The sequence below is a fragment of the Megalobrama amblycephala genome, linkage group LG4 (genome assembly GCF_018812025.1).
Source record: "Megalobrama amblycephala isolate DHTTF-2021 linkage group LG4, ASM1881202v1, whole genome shotgun sequence".
Lineage (NCBI taxonomy): Eukaryota > Metazoa > Chordata > Actinopteri > Cypriniformes > Xenocyprididae > Megalobrama > Megalobrama amblycephala.
Window position 1 is genome coordinate 25818417 of NC_063047.1, and position 18731 is coordinate 25837147.

At 38.8% G+C, this 18731-nt stretch overlaps 3 protein-coding genes across 7 annotated transcripts; 2 read left to right on the forward strand and 1 right to left on the reverse strand.

The window, feature by feature from the left end:
* Positions 1 to 459: 459 nt before the first annotated feature.
* ankra2 (ankyrin repeat, family A (RFXANK-like), 2) lies at positions 460 to 6444 on the forward strand. Of its 2 annotated transcripts, none has more exons than XM_048188577.1 (9): positions 460 to 586; positions 1176 to 1544; positions 1645 to 1803; positions 2098 to 2163; positions 3629 to 3726; positions 5024 to 5149; positions 5433 to 5499; positions 5576 to 5656; positions 5823 to 6444. In XM_048188577.1, the coding sequence occupies exons 2-9, from the start codon at positions 1292 to 1294 to the stop codon at positions 5876 to 5878; spliced, it is 906 nt and encodes a 301-aa protein (XP_048044534.1). In that variant the 5' UTR covers positions 460 to 586; positions 1176 to 1291; the 3' UTR covers positions 5879 to 6444. The 2 variants fall into 2 exon arrangements, with proteins under 2 accessions (XP_048044534.1, XP_048044535.1); XM_048188578.1 differs by having other exon boundaries at positions 500 to 583; positions 1175 to 1544.
* A 193-nt stretch (positions 6445 to 6637) lies between these two features.
* On the reverse strand, positions 6638 to 11607 carry btf3 (basic transcription factor 3). 2 transcript variants are annotated; one of them, XM_048188581.1, is made up of 6 exons: positions 11475 to 11607; positions 10618 to 10686; positions 10390 to 10503; positions 10081 to 10282; positions 8749 to 8805; positions 6638 to 7006 (listed from the first exon to the last, which is right to left on the reverse strand). In XM_048188581.1, exons 2-6 carry the CDS (start codon positions 10684 to 10686, stop codon positions 6960 to 6962), a joined length of 489 nt encoding a protein of 162 aa, XP_048044538.1. In that variant the 5' UTR covers positions 11475 to 11607; the 3' UTR covers positions 6638 to 6959. The 2 variants fall into 2 exon arrangements, with proteins under 2 accessions (XP_048044538.1, XP_048044539.1); XM_048188582.1 differs by having other exon boundaries at positions 11412 to 11559.
* Positions 11539 to 18503, forward strand: foxd1 (forkhead box D1). 3 transcript variants are annotated; one of them, XM_048188573.1, is made up of 2 exons: positions 11539 to 11677; positions 16627 to 18503. In XM_048188573.1, exon 2 carries the CDS (start codon positions 16952 to 16954, stop codon positions 17987 to 17989), a length of 1038 nt encoding a protein of 345 aa, XP_048044530.1. In that variant the 5' UTR covers positions 11539 to 11677; positions 16627 to 16951; the 3' UTR covers positions 17990 to 18503. The 3 variants fall into 3 exon arrangements, with proteins under 3 accessions (XP_048044530.1, XP_048044532.1, XP_048044533.1); XM_048188575.1 differs by having other exon boundaries at positions 11540 to 11666; XM_048188576.1 differs by having other exon boundaries at positions 11554 to 11677; positions 16630 to 18503.
* Positions 18504 to 18731: the final 228 nt, after the last annotated feature.

An 18731-nucleotide genomic window follows, 5' to 3' on the forward strand; every position in this document is an offset into this window, starting at 1 on the left:
ACCAGGTGTTTCTTGAACTTTTTATATGAAGGTCACACTGGAAACACCTCTCGTGTTTTATTTAAACTACTTTTCAAATGCCTTTTACCTATAGAATATATTATAATGGCTAATTTAGGTTATGCAAGTCAAATAATCTGCAGTACAATGACTGCTATATAGGCAAAGATAATCTTGATAACATTGTTTACTTTCTTTCCTGAAAATCATTTTGGTTGGCATGTTGCTCACAGTCACATGCCACTGTGAGCTCAAAAATGTGAAGGGAGTGTATGATATTAATAAAATCATTACAGCTCTTAAATTTGTCAAACTGACCTACAATTATTATACTGTTAGGCTACGATATGGGTGTATTTAAAAATAATAAACAATTTAAATCTTTATTATGTAAAATATAGCTGAGGAAACTTAGTGACAAATACGGTTACCATGGGTACAATGTAATTCCAATACTTTATGCATTTAAACATCCATATGTTGGTGAACACATTTGACTCCACCCTCTCTGCCTTCGAAAAACTTTATTTACAACAGACCTCAAGAACAACCCGTCATTTCAAAACATACGATATTAATAACCTCGGTAGGTATTTATGATTGCATAATGTAATATAAACCAAGGTTTACATTTGCGATAAAATGTTCCATAAACGCGTACAGTTGTTGTATTTAATGCTGAAATAATACGACAGTAGCCTTAGCCCGTTAATCCTGCATTAGAAATCAAGCTATGCTGCACAATGAACTAACCCGGTGTGCGCTCTCATATTTCGTTTGCGTTTTAACAGATGAAATGCACATGCTGGGTTTGTACAGTAAATGTTTCTCTTCCTCTTTACTGATAAACAGAGTATTTTTAAAGGTAGTTAGCTGGTTGGCTAACCTTGTTTTGGTCTCACTGACATTTAGCACGTTCATTTGTCGGGCATGTGAGATTATGTATATTTGGCCAGGATTAAAGGACTTTTTCAAACATGCATGGTTAAAATTGCACAACGAAATCTGTTATTATAATACCATCATAATAATCTTGATGATTCATAGACTCAAACTGAGGCACAAATGTCACCAACACGGTAGCCCTTTAAGTTGTGTTTACAATGTGGCTATATGAGTTACAGTTGATCATTCACATATTTCCATTAATGTAAATCTCTCTCTAAATATCCCAGGTATAAAAGCTTTATTTTGCATGGGACCCAAACATCATCCACTTACGATTTTATTTATGGAACAAGCTCAAGATCATTTGTAGCTTCTGTGGAATATAACAGATCCTGTGCGGACAATGGCATCGGAGGAGATGGAAGGTTTGTGCCCTTTACCAGAGGTGGCGGGCATCAAGGTAGAGCCATCAGTCAGCATTGGCTCAGTGGAGGATGCCAACTCACAGAACGCCATGGGCATAAAGTTTATATTACCCAATCGCTTTGACATGAACGTATGCTCACGCTTCGTTAAGTCACTGAACGAGGAAGACAGTAAAAACATCCAGGACCAGGTGAACTCTGATCTGGAGGTGGCCTCTGTGTTATTTAAAGGTAAAGCAAATGCATGGAGGAAAATGGCCACCTTTTTGATGAATATAGTTGTCAGGAAAGTCTTTAAGATGTCTTGTTTCTGTTTTTTCTCTCTCTACAGCGGAGTGTAATATCCAAACATCTCCCTCACCTGGTATTCAGGTTAGGCATGTGTACACGCCATCGACCACCAAACACTTCTCTCCAATAAAGCAGTCCACCACACTCACCAACAAACACCGTGGGAACGAGGTCTCATCCACACCGTTGCTTGTTCACTGTAAGGCTTCTCATTTCATTTGGCAAAACTGTCCAATGATATTTGTCAATCTACTCCAGTGGTGTCCAATCCTGCTTCAGGAGGGCCACTGTCCTGTAGAGTTTAGCTCCAACCCCAATTAAACAACCCTGAACCGAGTCAATCGAGGTCCTCAGGATTACTACAATCTACCAGGCAGGTATATTGGGACAAGTTGGAGGTAAACTCTGCAGGACGTTGGCCCTCCAGGACCAGGACTGGACACCCCTGACCACTAAATCCAACTTCATCTTCAACTTTTTTTCTCTTTTCTAGCACTGTCTATACATCAATTGGCAGCACAAGGAGAGATGGTGTTCCTAGCAAGTCGAATAGAACAAGGCAAGTTTGTTTGTAAACTTGATGTGAAGCAAAAGTGCAGTTTGATCTTAAAGGTGCAATATGTAATATATTCTGTCTGCTAGAAGCCTATTCAAAACAAAGGCGCAGCTTGATGACGCCAAGTTTGAGTGCAGAATCTTGGGACGTGGTCACAGCCGGTGGAAATAATTGGAATAGGACTTGGGAAGGAATCATATTCATGGATGCGGTTATTAACGTTACTGTAGTATGAAGCAGAGCAGGACTGAGTGTTGTGGGAGCTGAAAGAGGCCGCTGGAGCGACTGCACAACACACGCCTCACGAGCAGCATAACTTTTATTATGTCACAGTCGCCGGCACCGCTTCCGCTTTTCCGGTCATGATAATGAGGTAACACAGCTCTGTTTATCATATTAGATACATCTGAGTGTGTTGAAAATGTTATAACGTTACTCTGTGCGTTCGCTCGGTGGCTGCTGTGAGACACTGTTGCACACTGCAGTAAGCTAGATCGATATTAGAATATAATTTTAAATGCTGGATGGCTTGTGTTGATAAATGGCATGCAATTAATTTTAAAACGTATTGTATGATGGAGAAAATGCTGTATTGATATAAATGTATCAAAGCAGTTGTTGCATTGGCTATTAAAACATGTATATTAAAGCGTCTTTGGTGTTTTCATGGTTTCTACAAAATAAAACTGGAAACCGAGGATAACGCGGGTATGACGCAACTGACAGGCGACTCCTCACACGTCCCGGAGCCTTGGTTAAACTTGCAATTTTCTCACGATTTACAAATAGTTGCAAACATTTGGGATATTGTAAGTACTCAAGTGAACAAAATATATAACACTGGCCTAGTGGTTTTTGGATATTTTACTGCAAAATTCTTACATATTGCATCTTTAAATACACTACCAAAAGTTTGGAGTCGTAAATGTTTTTGAAAGTTTTACGCTCACCAAGATTGTGTTAATTTGATCAAAAATAGTAAAGCTGAAAATAATATTACAAAGTCAATTTTAAATAATTGTTTCTATTTTAATATATTTTAACATGTAATTTATTCCTGTGATGGCAAAGCTGCCATTTTAGCAGCCATTACTCCAGATTTCAGTGTCAAATGGTTCTTCAGAAATTATTCTAATATGCTGAAACATTTATTATTATCAATATTGAAAACAGTTGTCCTGCTTAATATTTTTGAGGAAAGTGATACTTTTTTTCAGGGTTCTTTTGATGAATAGATACAGCATTTATTTACAATGAAAATCTTTTGCAACATTATAAATGTTTTTACTGTCACTTTTGTTCAATTCGACATCATGTCCTTGCTGAATAAAAGTATTAATTTACTTTCAAAAAATTCTGACACCAAACTTTTGAACAGTAGTGTAATTATTATCTCTTTGGTCAATTATGTCTAAAATTGTGATAAATGAGGAGCTGACACTTACCTTTCTTTTTCTCTTTAAATTAGAGTCTGTGATAAACCTGCAGGATGAAGAGGGATTCACCCCACTGATGTGGGCAGCAGCTCATGGACAGATTGCTGTGGTGGAGTTCCTGTTACAGAGTGTGAGTGCAACATTCTGTACACTTACACTACTTCAAAGTTATGTTTAACTGATCACTGAGATCAAATTGTCCAAATTTACCTGCACAAAGCAATCAGTTAAAGGTGCCCTAGAATCAAAAATTGAATTTATCTTGACATAGTTGGAACAAGAGTTCAATACATGGAAATGACATACAATGAGTCTCAAACACCATTGTTTCCTCCTCCTTGTGTAAATCTCATTTGTTTAAAAGACCTCCAAAAAACAGGCGAATCTCAACATAACACCGACTGTTACGTAACAGTCGGGATCATTAATATGTACGCCCCCAATATTTGCATATGCCAGCCCATGTTCAAGGCATTACACAAGGGCAGGCAGTATTAACGTCTGGATCTGTGCACAGCTGAATCATCAGACTAGGTAAGCAAGCGAGAACAATAGCGAAAAATGGCAGATGGAGCAATAATAACTGACATGATCCATGATATCATGATATTTTTAGTGATATTTGTGAATTGTCTTTCTAAATGTTTAGTTAGCATGTTGCTAATGTACTGTTAAATGTGGTTAAAGTTACCATCATTTCTTACTGAATTCACGGAGACAAGAGAGCCGTCGCTATTTTTATTTTTAAACACTTGCAGTCTGTATAATGCACAAACACAACCTCATTCTTTATAAATCTCTCCAACAGTGTGTAATGTTAGCTTTAGCCACGGAGCACTATCAAACTAATTCAGAATCAAATGTAAACATCCAAATAAATATTATACTCACATGATCCGACCCATGCATGCAGTATGGATGACGAACATCTTGTAAAGATCCATTTGAGGGTTATATTAGCTGTGTGAACTTTGTAAATCCACTGTATTATAGTCGAGAGCTTGGGGGGGCAGGGAGCGTGCGATTTAAAGGGGCCGCGCGCTGAATCGGTGCATAGTTAATGATGCCCCAAAATAGGCAGTTAAAAAAATTCATTAAAAAAAATCTATGGGGTATTTTGAGCTGAAACTTCACAGACACATTTAGGGGACACCTTAGACTTATATTACATCTTGTAAAAACTGGTTCTAGGGCACCTTTAACATTCCTATTCATGTCAGTGGCAAATGCTCGGCCGGTGCATGCTGCCATCTTTGCTTTTTGGGCTCACTGTTCCAGGAGCTTTGTTATTCTTTATTCTGTCTCCCCTCTTTCATTCTTTTGAAATTTTAGCTAAAAGACTCAGTAAGGCTGAGCTGTCTGACACACAAAGCTGAAGTCAAATTTAATGGCTGAATCTCTAGATACTCACAGTCCTTTTCTTTCAGGGTGCAGATCCTCATCTCTTAGCCAAAGGGAGAGAGAGTGCACTGTCACTGGCCTGCAGTAAAGGGTACACAGATATAGTCAGAATGCTTATCGACTGTGGAGTTGACGTCAATGAGTATGATTGGGTAAATGGTCACTTTGTTGATTTCTGTAAATGACAATCATGTGTCGGTACATACTATACTATAGTACAGTATAGCCAAATATGCTGGTAGTTCAACAGCAATAAAAATGGATGTGACGGGTTTGTTGGGTGGGGGTCAAATAGAAAGAAACAAATAGTCAAATATTTTTTCCTAGTATTGTTATATGGTGTGGATATACTTCTTGCTATTACTTGAACTGTGAGTTGTAGTAGCCAAAATCAAGGTTTAAGCAAATAATTGATTTGCGCTTATGTATTTCCAGAATGGTGGCGCTCCATTACTTTATGCAGTGCATGGTAATCATGTTCGTTGTGTGGAAATCCTCTTAGGTAAAAAAGACTTACTTTAAAATCATTTCATTTCACTGCCATGCATAGTGTATTGAATATTACTTCTCATCACTAGAGAGTGGAGCTGACCCAACCATGGAGTCGGACTCTGGGTTCAACGCTATGGACATGGCTGTGGCGATGGGTCATAGAAATGGTAACTCTGACAAGATTACCATCAGTGTTAAAGTAATACCATCAAATTTAGCTTTCTTAAGATATGACTGTTTAATGAAGCTGAGATCATTAAACTTGTACCTGTTTTGTGTTGGTCTTACAGTCTTAACTTGCATGTAATTGTAATTCTTCACGTTGTTTCCCAGTCCAACAGGTCTTGGAGGCTCATCTTCTGAAGCTTCTGCAAGGTATCAAAGAATAACCATGGCAAATACAAGAATTGGAGTGAATATTTGAGTTTTACAAGTGTTCAGTATCTGTCTACTGATGAAGTGAATTGTCATTTTTGAATCCACCATTGAATGAACATGCAAATGTACAGATCAACAAATCACAATTGCTGACATCAGAACTTGAGTTTTGAATTTACTAATATATATATATATATATGTGTGTGTGGTTTTGTTTAGTCATTGTGATATTTGTGTATTTGTGATGTGTACTTGAAAAGCTATTTAACTTGCCATTTAATGCACAATTAAGCTGTTTCACATTAAACTTGTCAGGTATTATGACTGCTGAACGTTCATAAAAAGTAGTACATCTAAATCGGGTACTTGAGAATCAGTGTAGTTGAAAAGAACATGGTGCAAAATAGATTTACAGCAACAGTTTACAGTGAATTTTCCAAGTACTAATTCAACTGTCACTCTTGTTTTTGCTGTTGCACCCAGAAAGATTTTGTTCAGGTTTTACTCTTTGGATTGCCTTCTTTTTAAGGCAAATTTTGTTCTACAAAACTGTAAATAAACCTTTACTTACACTAAAGGATGCATCCGATTTATGTCTGAAAAACATGTTATTTAAAGTGTTTTACACTAGAAATGCACTGCATTTCTAACATGAGTTTGTCATTTTTTTTTTTACTAATCCCTAAAGAATCATAATTGTGTTTGTTTACAGCATGGAGTGACCTCACCCCCAATTAAACGCAACAACAAAACCACAGTATTTAATAAGCTTTTTGTCAATAGCAAATGTTTATTTCCAGATGTTGATTCAGACAAGCTCCAAATGAGTGAGCCTCAGTAACAGGGAAGGTGGAGGCAAAGATGCCTCTTGGACCGCACAAGCAAACACACACTCATAAAACTGTGCATGAACTTGCGTGGTTCATTCAATCTCATACTCTCAGCATGGACACATGAGGGCCACAGCAGTGCACAAAAAAGTTATAGGAGATTCAGGGATGCAATATATTTATAAAAGAAAAGGGGGTGGAAAAAAGTCCCACAAGTCTCCACTGAGACCAGAGATTTCAAACGCCTTTCCTTCCCATGACGTTAATTTGCCTCATTCTTTGAAGCCTCATCGAAATTCTCCACGAGATCTGCAAAGAGAGAAGACGTGGATTCAGTAAAACAATATCAGATCGACATGTAGGCAACTCAAAGGGTTTACAAAGACTTAACACTTGTAGGAAATACAAGATTCATGAAGAAGCATTTAATCAATGCGAGTGACGACTAAAGGCCAATTTATACAAGTCTCGAACCTACGCTGTAGCTACGTCGTAGGTTGTGTGTAGCACACGTAGCCTGACGTGCACCTCTCCAAAAATGTAACAACACATCAATTCTACGCGGACCGCAAGTGTTGTGATTGGTCTACTAGAAAAATCTGCGATAGTGTTTCCGCTTGCGAAATAACTACACTTTGATATTTAACAACTCAAGATGCAACAAAAGTCGCTGTGTGTTTGCCACCATCACTGCTGCTGCTTCAACAACGTACACAACAAGCTGCTTATTTGGCCTTTGCCTTGATACTGTCATTGACAGACGCAGACAACGACACAAGTATAAATGAAAACCGAAGTGTATCCTACAGCATAGAGGCTACAGCGTAGGTCTGACGCAGAATTATAAATCAGCCTCAAGAGGCCATTTACACAACACCATTTTCAACTAAAAACAAAAGCGTTTTGGGGGCCTGAAAATTTTAACTTTTTAAAACGGGTTTCAGAGTGCACATTTTTGAAAACAATACCATTGTCTCTGTGTAATCTACAAAAACAAATTTGTGAAAATGTATTTAATCTAAAGGCGCATAGTTTTTCTTTACAAAGTGACAATGCCAACTACTGGCCTGGTAGCATAATGCAGCGTTTTTAATTGTTTTCGCGGATCCATGTGAACAGGGGTCATTTTGTCATCTGTACGCAAAAAAAGGCAAAGGAAAAACTTATTTTTTTAGTACTTTGTTGTCATGTAAATGTAACCTAAATCTCATCTTTATGAAACACTGAGTGTTTATAGACATGATCTGAAAAAGCAATTTCTGTGCCTTTCTCTCACTTGTGTGAGCTCGCGTGTGTAAGTGATTTCCATAGAGAACATAAACGAGCACTGGGAGACCGAGAAGTCCACAGCTGTAAAAATGAAACTGCAGAGGATCAAAGCAGGCTGCCTTTTAGGAGATGAAATCTGATAAATGGAACATCCACTTTTCTGCTCCGGGGCGTCAGAGTGGGAATCACTAACAGAAGGCTGGACTTTGATTGTTTTCAGAGGGGACAGAAAAGGTTGAATCTCAGTAATGGGCACAATGGCACAAGCTGTTAACCCTTTTTGTCATCGCACGGGTGAGCTAATTTTGCAGTATCGGAGATGTAATCATACTGTACATGTGCAAGACTTGAATTACGAACTGGAGTTTGCTCAGGAAGGAGAACTGGGGAATTGTAATGGCAACCGTATGTGTTCGCCCCCCTCTCTTTAAAAAGAAAAGCAAACTGAGCTTTCAGTGCTCATAAACAATAGAGGAGATTTTAAACACTTGTATATGTTGACAATGTAACAGCCTAGACAACCTGCTGAAACCCTCCTTTTTTGGACATTTGCACAACACAAGCAACTACGCTGCTCTAACGTAAGCAAGCGTGCTATGCTTACATTACCACACGCAAAGAAACCCATATGATAATGATTGTGGAGCTCAAGCTAGGAGGCATATAAAATACTCAATGAATAATAGGAAATGTAAGCAAAATAAACTTATGGTTAATGCATGTTGCAAAACTTAAGATATGGTTAAAGCTGAATTGGGGGGGGTTCAGAGCAACATACTGACCTGGAACTTCGTCATCATCTTCCTCTCCACCAGCTACCGGTGCCTTTCCATCACCAGCTGAAACAAAAGGGAGAAAAAATGTAAAACAATGTTCAAACATTCCCCACTTTAAACAATACACTGTTAGTAGGAAGTTAGAACAGTCAATTGCAATACTGTCAAGAGACTATAAAATATCTTCCATTAATAGCATGGCTAAACATGCATATATTATAGGATGCATCAGCTCAGATTAACCATAAGCCCTAATAGCAAGAGCACTTCTAATAATTAACAGAATTAAAAGCCTTCAGACATACATTAGCCCAAATATTAAAGAGAGGGGGGGGTCATGTACTAGAATAATAAGTATTTAAGTCTTCCTTTAGACCAAGGTTGTCCAAACTGGGGTTTGAGTTAAAAGGTTAGTTACCCCAAAAATAAAATTTCTGTCATTAAATACTCACCCTCATGTTGTTCCAAACCCATAAGACCTTTGTTCATCTTCGTAAGACAAATTAAGATACATTTGTCTTTAATAAAACCAGAAAGGTACTAAAGACATTGTTAAAAAAAAAGTCTACGTGACTGCAGTGGTTCAATCTTAATTTTATGAAGCGACGAGAATACTTTTTGTGCGCAAAAACAAAACAAAAATAACTTTATTCAACAATATCTTGCGTTGCATGCGTCTTGCTGCTCACGTGAACAGCCTCTGCCAATACTGAGCCCGTGTTCTGGTGTAAACAGTGTATGAGAATGACACAAGAGAGGATATTGTTGAATAAAGTTGTTATTTTTGTTTTGTTTTTGCACACAAAAAGTATTCTCGTCGCTTCAAAAAATTAAGGTTGAACCACTGTAGTCACATCGACTGTTTTAACGATGTCTTTAGTAGCTTTCTGGGCCATGAAAGTGGTGGTTAAATTGCTCTCTATGGACGAGTCATATACCTCTCAGATTTCATCAACAATATCTTAATTTGTGTTCAGAAGATGAACGAAGGTCTTACGGGTGTGGAACGACATGCGAGTGAGTAATAAATGACAATTATCATTTTTGGGTGAACTAGCCCTTTAAAAGATTAAGGGTATTATTGCTTTGGACATTCAGTCAAGGGTTAAAAAAACCAACTAAAAGTCTATTTTAAAGTATACTCTCTAGGAACAGACCAGCAGCAATGACACACCCCTCCCCCAAAAATGTGCTTACACCTGTTAGCAACACACACCACTTTGTGGGGTTAGTTAGTAGTTCACTATACTGCTATTTGCATAAAATGAAAGAAACAATGAAATGTGACACACTGCCTCTAACTCGTGCAATCTGACACATTTAGAGAACTGAACACACCTTGTTTGGGCAGGGCCTCCGCAAGTCTGCGCAGACTGGTCAGGCTGTCAGCGCCCAACTGGTTGAGGATAGAGGGCAGCATCTCTGTCAGCTGCTTGGTCTCGGCGTGGCCTGTGATGGTGAAGGTATTGGCTGCCAGTGAGGCCTGCACTTTGGGATTGTTGAAGTGGATCACCGTACCCTGGTTTGTGAACATGTTCACCTGCAAAGAAACAAAGACAGTTGAGAGACCAAAGCATTTGTGCACATAGAAAGATTTCAAATTTCATTGGTAAATGTGGACATGTATTCAGTTGAGCCAAACCTTACCTCCTCAATGCCAGAGATGTTATTTACTCCCAATTTCTTTAAGGAGAACTGGAGTTTTTTGTCATCAGCAGTAGCCGTTCTGTGGACCACCTTCTTCTTTCTGCGAGCAGTGCCCTATCAAAAGAAAACAGCATCAATACGTGAGGAAATACTCTTATTTGGCCTGATATTTATGCAGTAAATATACATTAACTAGGTTTCAATGTTTGTTTGTTTATCAGCCCTTACCTTTCCACCGATGCGGACTTGTGCCTGCAACTTGGCTAATTTCTCCTGGTTCATTATCGTTTCTTTCATCTGTAAGACAGAAGGGTGTCAATGATATTGTAGAGTGCGGAACGAAGTTACAGCAAAATGAGTTGCAGGGGTGCGGCCTGAATGACACATTCAGCGGACAAACTTCTCTTTAGCCCGCAAAACTTCAACACACACTCACGCAGCCATTACTAAAACGTCCAAATTAAGTTTTTGCTCGATTTCAAACACATTGAACAAATCAGAAAACGAGTATTTTATTGGAGGAGCAGCGGCTAAGTAAAGAGCAAAAGATCGGAGCTGGCTGTCAGGCCTGTTGAGCAAGAGCGACCACTTAACTAAAGCAGTAAAAGTCAGGTAACGTTAGTTGTTACACCCGCACAATAACACTTCCAGACGCATTATACTCTGCAGCCCTTCAAAGTCTTAAACACAAAACTCTGAAGAAACAGATGTTCTTAGTACACAAAGAAAAACGTTAGCCAATTTATTAGACGAAAACAACGACGGAAAAGTCGTAACAAATAAAAACGATATCAGCATTCTGTCTGTAAATATAGCTATAAAACACATTAGATAAATGTGTCGCGTGCGGAGACTCGTTGAGTTTGTTTCCAGTGCGCTAGCAGCAAGTTCTATTATCACGCGCTCTCAGGCCTGGGTCTCCTCCGGCAGGGCCGAATCTCACCCGAACCAATTCAGGCATCTTTCCGCGGGTGATTCTTACAAAACAGCAGCCGCTTTTGGTAAATAAGGTACTTATTTACCTTGAGTCTCGGAACCAGGAGTGGTTGTGCAGGAAATAGAGTATTTTAGAGCTCCTCACTGACCTGCACGCTAGCAGCAAACACACGCGGAGAGCAAGATGGAAGCGAGAGAGGAAGACGGATGTGACGACAGGGCTGAAATGCGACGCAGTGGGCTGGATCCAGAAACCATGCCTGCCTGCTCTGCACCCTGGGCCAAGAATAGAGTTCGGTCAACATTGTCGGCTGTCTTCTGTGGGATATCAATGTAACGTTGTAAGTTAAATGTGAGTGTAAATTACACGATATCATCCAGAAATTATGTCGTCCCAGTACGTGAACACTAAGATCCTGCCCTCAAAAATGGTGTGCTTCATGTTTAATAACTTTGTCGAGTTTTATGTTGACTTTGCCTCAGATCAATATGCAATCTCAAATCAATATGCAGTTTTATAAGCATTAATAACATCTGTTAGTAGTCTAGTGTATTTAAAATGGCACTGCTTTGTGGGAAAACGTCCATTAAAGTGTATTTAGGGGCGTAGCCATCATTTCCATAAGTGAGGGGGGGGGGGGGGGGGGGGGGGGGGGGCAGAAATGTTGGGTGCAATACCAGTTTTTAACTTACATTTGTCTTATTGATAGAATTTTTTTTATTTTTAATAAGAAATCAAATACATTGCTGAACAATAACCAATATCTAATATTTTCCTCTATATTTTTATGACACTTTTATGATTGGTTTATGTACTACAAACAATTGTGCATTAAGTCCTCATGGATTTTATACAATGTAAAAAAAAACAACAAAAAAAAACAGAATAAGGCAGAAAATACAGTAACCTATCAAAAGTTTGGAAACATTACAATTGTAATTGTACAATTGAAATAGGCCTACGTTTCTTCTGCTCACCAAGGCTGGATTTATTTAATCAAAAAATGCAGTAAAAACAGTAATATTGTGAAATGGTATTACAAAGTTTACAATTTTTCAGCATCATTACTCCAGTCTTCAGTGTCACATCATCCTTCAGAAATCATTCTAATATGATGATTTGGTGCTCAAGAAACATTTCTGATTATTATACATGTTGAAAACAGTTGTGCTACTTCATATCTTTGTGGAAACCATGATACCATTCAAACATTTGTGATAAGATTACAAAATAAAAAAGAGAGATTAATACTTTTATTCATTAAGGATGCATTAAATTGATCAAAGTGACAGTGACAATAAATGCAAATAAATGCTGTTCGTTGAACTTTCTATTCATCAAAAAATCCAAAAAAATAAAAATAAAAATAAAAATTGTATCATGGTTTCCACAAGCAAATCTGCATATTAGAATGATTTCTGAAGGATCATGTGAGTAATGATGCTGAAAATTCAGCTTTGCATCACAGGAATAAATTACATTTTAAAGTATATTCACACTGAAAACAGCTCTTTCAATTTGTAATAATATTTCGCAATATTACTGTTTTTTCTCGTAGCCTATTTTTTGATTAAATAAATGTAGCTCTAGGCGAGCATGAGAGACTTCTTTCAAAAACATTAAGAAGGTTGTCACAATTAGCACTGCATTATTCATATACTTTACAAACCATATCTTGTCGCAATCGTGTGTTTGTCTTCACGTTTCATCAGTCAATGCGTTTCTGCATTTTCAGCTTTGGCTGAATTACTTCTACGAAACCGTTTTGGATTTTTTGCGAGAGAGCGCCCTCCGGCTTCCAGTATGAATGAAACATATATTACACGAGAGTTAGCGCTCCATAATGTTTAGATCGCCTCATTTTAATTAAGAATAAACGACAGGTCATGACATGCAAAAAGTGCGAGGGACATGTCCCCCCATGTTTATAGCTATGGAACTATATAATCTGTACACAGCAGTGTATTCTCCTGCATATAACAAACAATAAACAAACAAAAAATGTAGTTGAATAAATAAATGTATGAAAATATGAACTGATATGAGAATAAATAAATTCACGTTGCATGAAATTATAAAATCTGGATTTGCACATGAAATCCTCAGAGAATAAATTACTCGTGTTAGGCACGAGGTAGAATCGCTGAGCTGTTTCCAGAAAATAATTTGTTTTTCTAGAAAATAAACTGTAAAAATAAGCGTTTCGAAATAGGCTAAATGATTTTCCCACGTTTAGGCTACTCGCTAGATTATATGGTATAATAGGCTGTCAGATAACTATACACTTCTTTATTTAGTGAGCAGCAGAATTTTTCAAGAACTATTGAAATGCACACGTTTTATGCCGTGCAAGTGAAATTAATTGTAGAGCACGTGCGAATCCCTGCAGATAGGTTCCATTCTTATTATATTCATGGGACTTGTCACCCAGAGCAACCGTGGCAAGGAAGCGCTTTCATGGTGGCACGGAAAGCGCCTGCTCACCCCTCCGGGACTTTAGAAACACTTTAGATGTGGTTTAACCACACATACAAGCCCTGACCCATGCAGCTCACGGCGCCCCGGTTCTCAAAACTCTATTTCATTCACTCGCACGCGCAGAATAATTAAGCCACAGCCAATAGGAACATCACTGCCAGCTATTGTGATGCCCTGATCTGGAATTGTGTTCTTCCCAAATAAATAGGCAACACTTAACCGATGATAAAGTGTTAATTTTTAAACAATGGCTATATTTTAAAAAATAATAAATAAATAGAATTTTGCCTATTTTTTCGAACCCAGTGAATTTTAAAAATGAGTTCCTCACCAGAGCTCGTATAGTTTTAGGGTCAATAGCCTAATGTCCTGGTGAAAGTTTATTTTGCCGCACAGCACGCTTTCTGACAGATGTTCAAAATTTCATTTGTGTGGCTTCTTTAAAATCATGAAGAAATATGCAGCAACGATGAAGCAGCTATAAGGTTGGCAAAATTTACTGCTTTTGTCTCAGATGTAGCGTAGCTAAACAGCATATTTTTATATCAGAGTTAAAAGTCAATACTCCCACTATAGTTTTGGTTTCACAGCTTATGATTGTCTTATGACTTAACCCACAAAGAACATGCTTTTCTATAGGCTGCTATAATTAATGTTTAGCTAACTGTTAAATCTATATTAGCCTATTATGGTAGCATCGTTATATAGCAGTTTCAGTCCCTAACATCAATATATTTTTTCTACATCCAGCCAAACTTGTAAAAAAAAAAAATGGACCAGCCCTAATAATTAAAGGCTGATGTTTTTATTAGAGAAGCTTTGATTCTGAAAATGATTTTAATATTGAATATGTATTTTATTATATGATTAAGTTATGAAACGAACCTTAAATTAATTTCAGTTGATTTTAGCAATCCAGACTTGCTTCCAAAATAACATTTTTTTAAGTATTTATAAAATAATAATCCCGTGGAACCAAAGCAGAAACGCTTAGATAACATTTAGATGAACAAAACGGATAGAAGGATTTATAACTATGATCTGAACTGCCGCGAGATGGCGCTCTCACTGCCCTTAATAACTGCTGGCTGAAATAAATATATGTTAAATACACAAGCCTGACCACATGAGTTACCATAAAACGGCCATCAAACCGGACCAGATGTTTTTGCAATCATACAAAAATACCCCTTATACCCACTGCATCCTCCAGAACCAACATGAAACTGTAATAAAGAAGGAAAAGATAATTCATTTTGAGGAGTTTGTAAAGACCTTCATTTTATGTCGGGTACACGAGTTTCTATGGGTCAGCGTTGTGTGTCTTTTAGACAAGTGTTTTCATCACTCCTAACCACAAGTTGTTTTAGTAGCCAACTTTATATAAAATTGTTCTGTTTTTTTTTCTGTTTTTTTTTGTAAATTGACAGAGCGAGCTTCTTAACTGAGTATTGTTTATTTTCTGTTTGTTTAGTCCTACTAAATTATTAGTAGGCCTAAACTAAATTATTACTAAAAGCGTTTATGATTGTTATTATTATTATTACAGTAATAATAATAATAACAATTGAGTGAAGATATTATGACGTGAGTGTATACATTTATTATATCTGATAATTGTTTTAGGCTATTAAAACAAATAATTAACAAATGAATGAAAATGTTGCAAAACAATACGCCTTTTAAATATTTGAATGCAGTGTGTGTGAGTGCTTTGTTAACCACAACAAATAGGCTTCACACTTGATAGACTTTCTAGGCCTATTTAATATTCAGCTATCGAGAGTATAGCATTCGGCTTTATAGGCTCACTGTAAAAACAAACGTGGGAAAAAAAAACAAAAAGACAGACACAGTCCTTGAAAGGGAAAAATAACAAACTGTTCAGCTGAATGTTTTTTTTTTTTTTTTTGTTTTTTTTTTAGTTTTTACAAAGGGATTTTTTTTTTAAATTCCGCGTGTAATAATTAAATTTTAATCCTGAGCCGTGGATACTCTACTTCTTGTTTATTTTTTTTTTCAAGCAGCATTAACCTTTTCATTAACTTTTTAATTCTTTAATTATTGTCATGTAGCCTATTGTGCTCTTGTTTCGATTTAGGTGTCACTGTTAAAGGATACACCCAGGCTTCTTTTTTCCCTTAATGTGTAAAATCGTGACATTTCAGAAGCGTCCAATACTCACAAATATACTCATTTAACATTTTTAAAATAGGGGGAAATAGGGGGCTCTTGCCCGACCTGATACCAATTACTAAAATTAATTATGAATATGACAATGCTGGCCTCTCGGGATAGGGCACATGCGCATGTGCCCTGCTTTTTCGCGAGCTAGAATGCTCTTTCGTGATCCGCGTGACTGATGCGAGTTAACAGCTGACTTTTTTCCATTACCAATGGCTCGCGGATGATCTAGTGCACTCCCCTGTCACGCAAACTGCGATGCGTAGTGAGGCAGACATGGAACCGAGTGAATGTTTCTGAAACCATCAACAATTCCGTTATGTCCACAATAAACGTCATGCTCTGCACCTGAACAGATATAGTAAAAAAATAAAAAATAAAACATTTATTATGGGGTTCATAGGCTGTTACGAGAAATATAACAATACCAGGGAGGGTCCTACCATAACGATGTGCTTAGTTCGCTGAGCTTCTTACATCTTCGAGTCATTATAGGCTATTAAAGAAGACTGTAGCATTTCACCCAGGAAAATCCTACCAAACCAGTGGAATAAACGGCGGTGCCCGCTAAAGATAGAACCTCGCCGTTCTTTAGATTATTTTCAACGACTGATATTTTTTTTTTGTCTCTTCAATAGCAGCGCTGACGCTTTGTTGTCATGTGATCAGCGAGCTGGTATAAAGCGCAAGGAAAGGTCCGCCCTCTTTGGAATCCTGGTCTGGCCTTTAGGAGGGTCTCCCCAGACAGAATAAACGTGTGGATGTGGGCATCTGGGCGACCTCTTGATTCCGTGCCGACAGTAATCCATTAAAAGCCTATGGCACTGGTGACACACTGGCACGTCCTCTCCGCATCTGTTCGGCGCGTCTTATGAGTTCTCTCGATTCGAGAGCGCAGGTAACACGCAGGCTCAGCACGCCCAGCGCTTTTCCGCCGTAGCCCATCAGGGACCCGAGAGAGCCATGACTTTGAGCTCCGAGATGTCGGATGCGTCTGTGCTCTCGGAGGAGACCGACATCGACGTGGTTGGGGAGGGAGAAGATGGTGACGGCCACACGCGCTCCTACGTTGACGAGGTGGCTCAGATGCACGACGAGATCCTGCTCAGCGGTTCGCCGCCTTGTGTGGATGCCTCCGCCGCACGGGACCCCTACAAGCCAGCAAGTAAAAACACCCTGGTGAAGCCCCCATACTCCTACATCGCACTCATCACCATGGCAATCCTCCAGAGTCCCAAGAAGCGCCTGACGCTCAGCGAGATCTGTGACTTCATCAGTAACAGATTTCCGTACTACCGGGAAAAGTTCCCAGCTTGGCAGAACTCTATCCGGCACAACCTGTCCTTAAACGACTGCTTCGTCAAGATTCCACGGGAGCCTGGGAACCCCGGTAAAGGCAACTACTGGACACTTGACCCAGAGTCCGCCGACATGTTTGATAACGGGAGCTTTCTACGCCGCCGGAAACGCTTTAAGCGCCAGCAGGCACCTGAACTTCTCCGCGAGCACGGAGGCTTTCTCCCCGCGGCCGCTGCGTACGGCTACGGACCTTACGGTTGTGGATACGGTCTGCAGCTTCAGTCTTATCATGCACATTCCGCGCTCCTCGCTTTTCAGCAGCAGCAGCAGCAGCAGGCGCCCCCGTCCCGGCATCCTCACACCGGAACTCTCATCCCCGCGCCTTCCCTCATGCCAACCACAACGGAGCTCACCCGTTCCCGCTTCTATCCTCCTCTTAGCCCCGGGCTTTCTTCCCCCTTACAGACTGCGGCAAAGTCCCCGGTTCACCGTTCACCCTTCTCCATAGACAGCATTATCGGGAGCTCTTTAAGCCCTACGCACTCGCATTGTGCCTCACGGACTTCCCCGGTGGTCCCGGTGCTGCCGCCGACCCTCGCGTCTCAGCACTCCCCAAGCCAACTACCGGGAGTCTTGCACGGACCGACGTCTTTACACGAAACCTACGCGAACCGGATTGTGACTGGCACTAGCGGCTGTTAATTTTTTTAAACTAAACGTCACATTTTAAAGCGATACACTCCTGTGCTTAAGGTAGGATTATTTTTGTATTGTTTTGTTTCACACAGCTGAATGGTGAACATTAACACGTTCGTGCCTATATTCAAGCTGTGAAATATAAAATATATATTTATGTTAACATTTTAGTTCAATCTAATTTTCGCCCCCACGAACTTTTCGTTGTCAGTGTGATTGTGGTAATCACTGCATAGGGCGTCTCAGGACAACATTTTTAACAGGCTATAAAATAAATTGTCAGATGTCTACAATGATATATTTTGTGTGAAAACACAGATGTTTTCTAGTTTGGCAAATTGATTTTATTATTTGTACTTTGTAATGAAAATTCACAAGGGTGAAAATCGAGCATTTTTATACAACGTGTACTTCTCAGTAGCCTAATAAACAATGTACATTCTTTGGTACTGTATATTCGGAGTGTGCTATTTTTTACACGGTGTTTTTCATTGATAATAAATATTGTTTTGCAAAATAAGTTGGAGTGGAAATTACCTCATTGATAGTCTCAATAGCTTTAATTGTGCTAATAGGATATCACTCTTACATCCTGCCTCTGAAACCAGGTGTTCACATGGTCTTGATCATTTTAAGTATCCCTGAAAATAAATACTACAAGCACAGGATTAATAAATAAAAACGCATAGCCGCTTCTAACAATTAACTAACAACTAACCACTGCAAAAAACAACAAAAAAGACATTTA

Coding starts and splice junctions, on each gene's coding strand:
- foxd1 (XM_048188573.1), top strand. CDS start 16,952: ATGACTTTGAGCTCCGAGATGTCGGATGCGTCTGTGCTCTCGGAGGAG.
- ankra2 (XM_048188577.1), top strand. CDS start 1,292: ATGGCATCGGAGGAGATGGAAGGTTTGTGCCCTTTACCAGAGGTGGCG. Junction 1,804..2,097: donor CACACCGTTGCTTGTTCACT/GTAAGGCTTCTC, acceptor TCTCTTTTCTAG/CACTGTCTATACATCAATTG. Junction 2,164..3,628: donor AGCAAGTCGAATAGAACAAG/GCAAGTTTGTTT, acceptor TCTTTAAATTAG/AGTCTGTGATAAACCTGCAG.
- btf3 (XM_048188581.1), bottom strand. CDS start 10,686: ATGAAAGAAACGATAATGAACCAGGAGAAATTAGCCAAGTTGCAGGCA. Junction 8,806..10,080: donor GGAGGCCCTGCCCAAACAAG/GTGTGTTCAGTT, acceptor CTTTTGTTTCAG/CTGGTGATGGAAAGGCACCG. Junction 7,007..8,748: donor AGATGATGACGAAGTTCCAG/GTCAGTATGTTG, acceptor CTCTCTTTGCAG/ATCTCGTGGAGAATTTCGAT.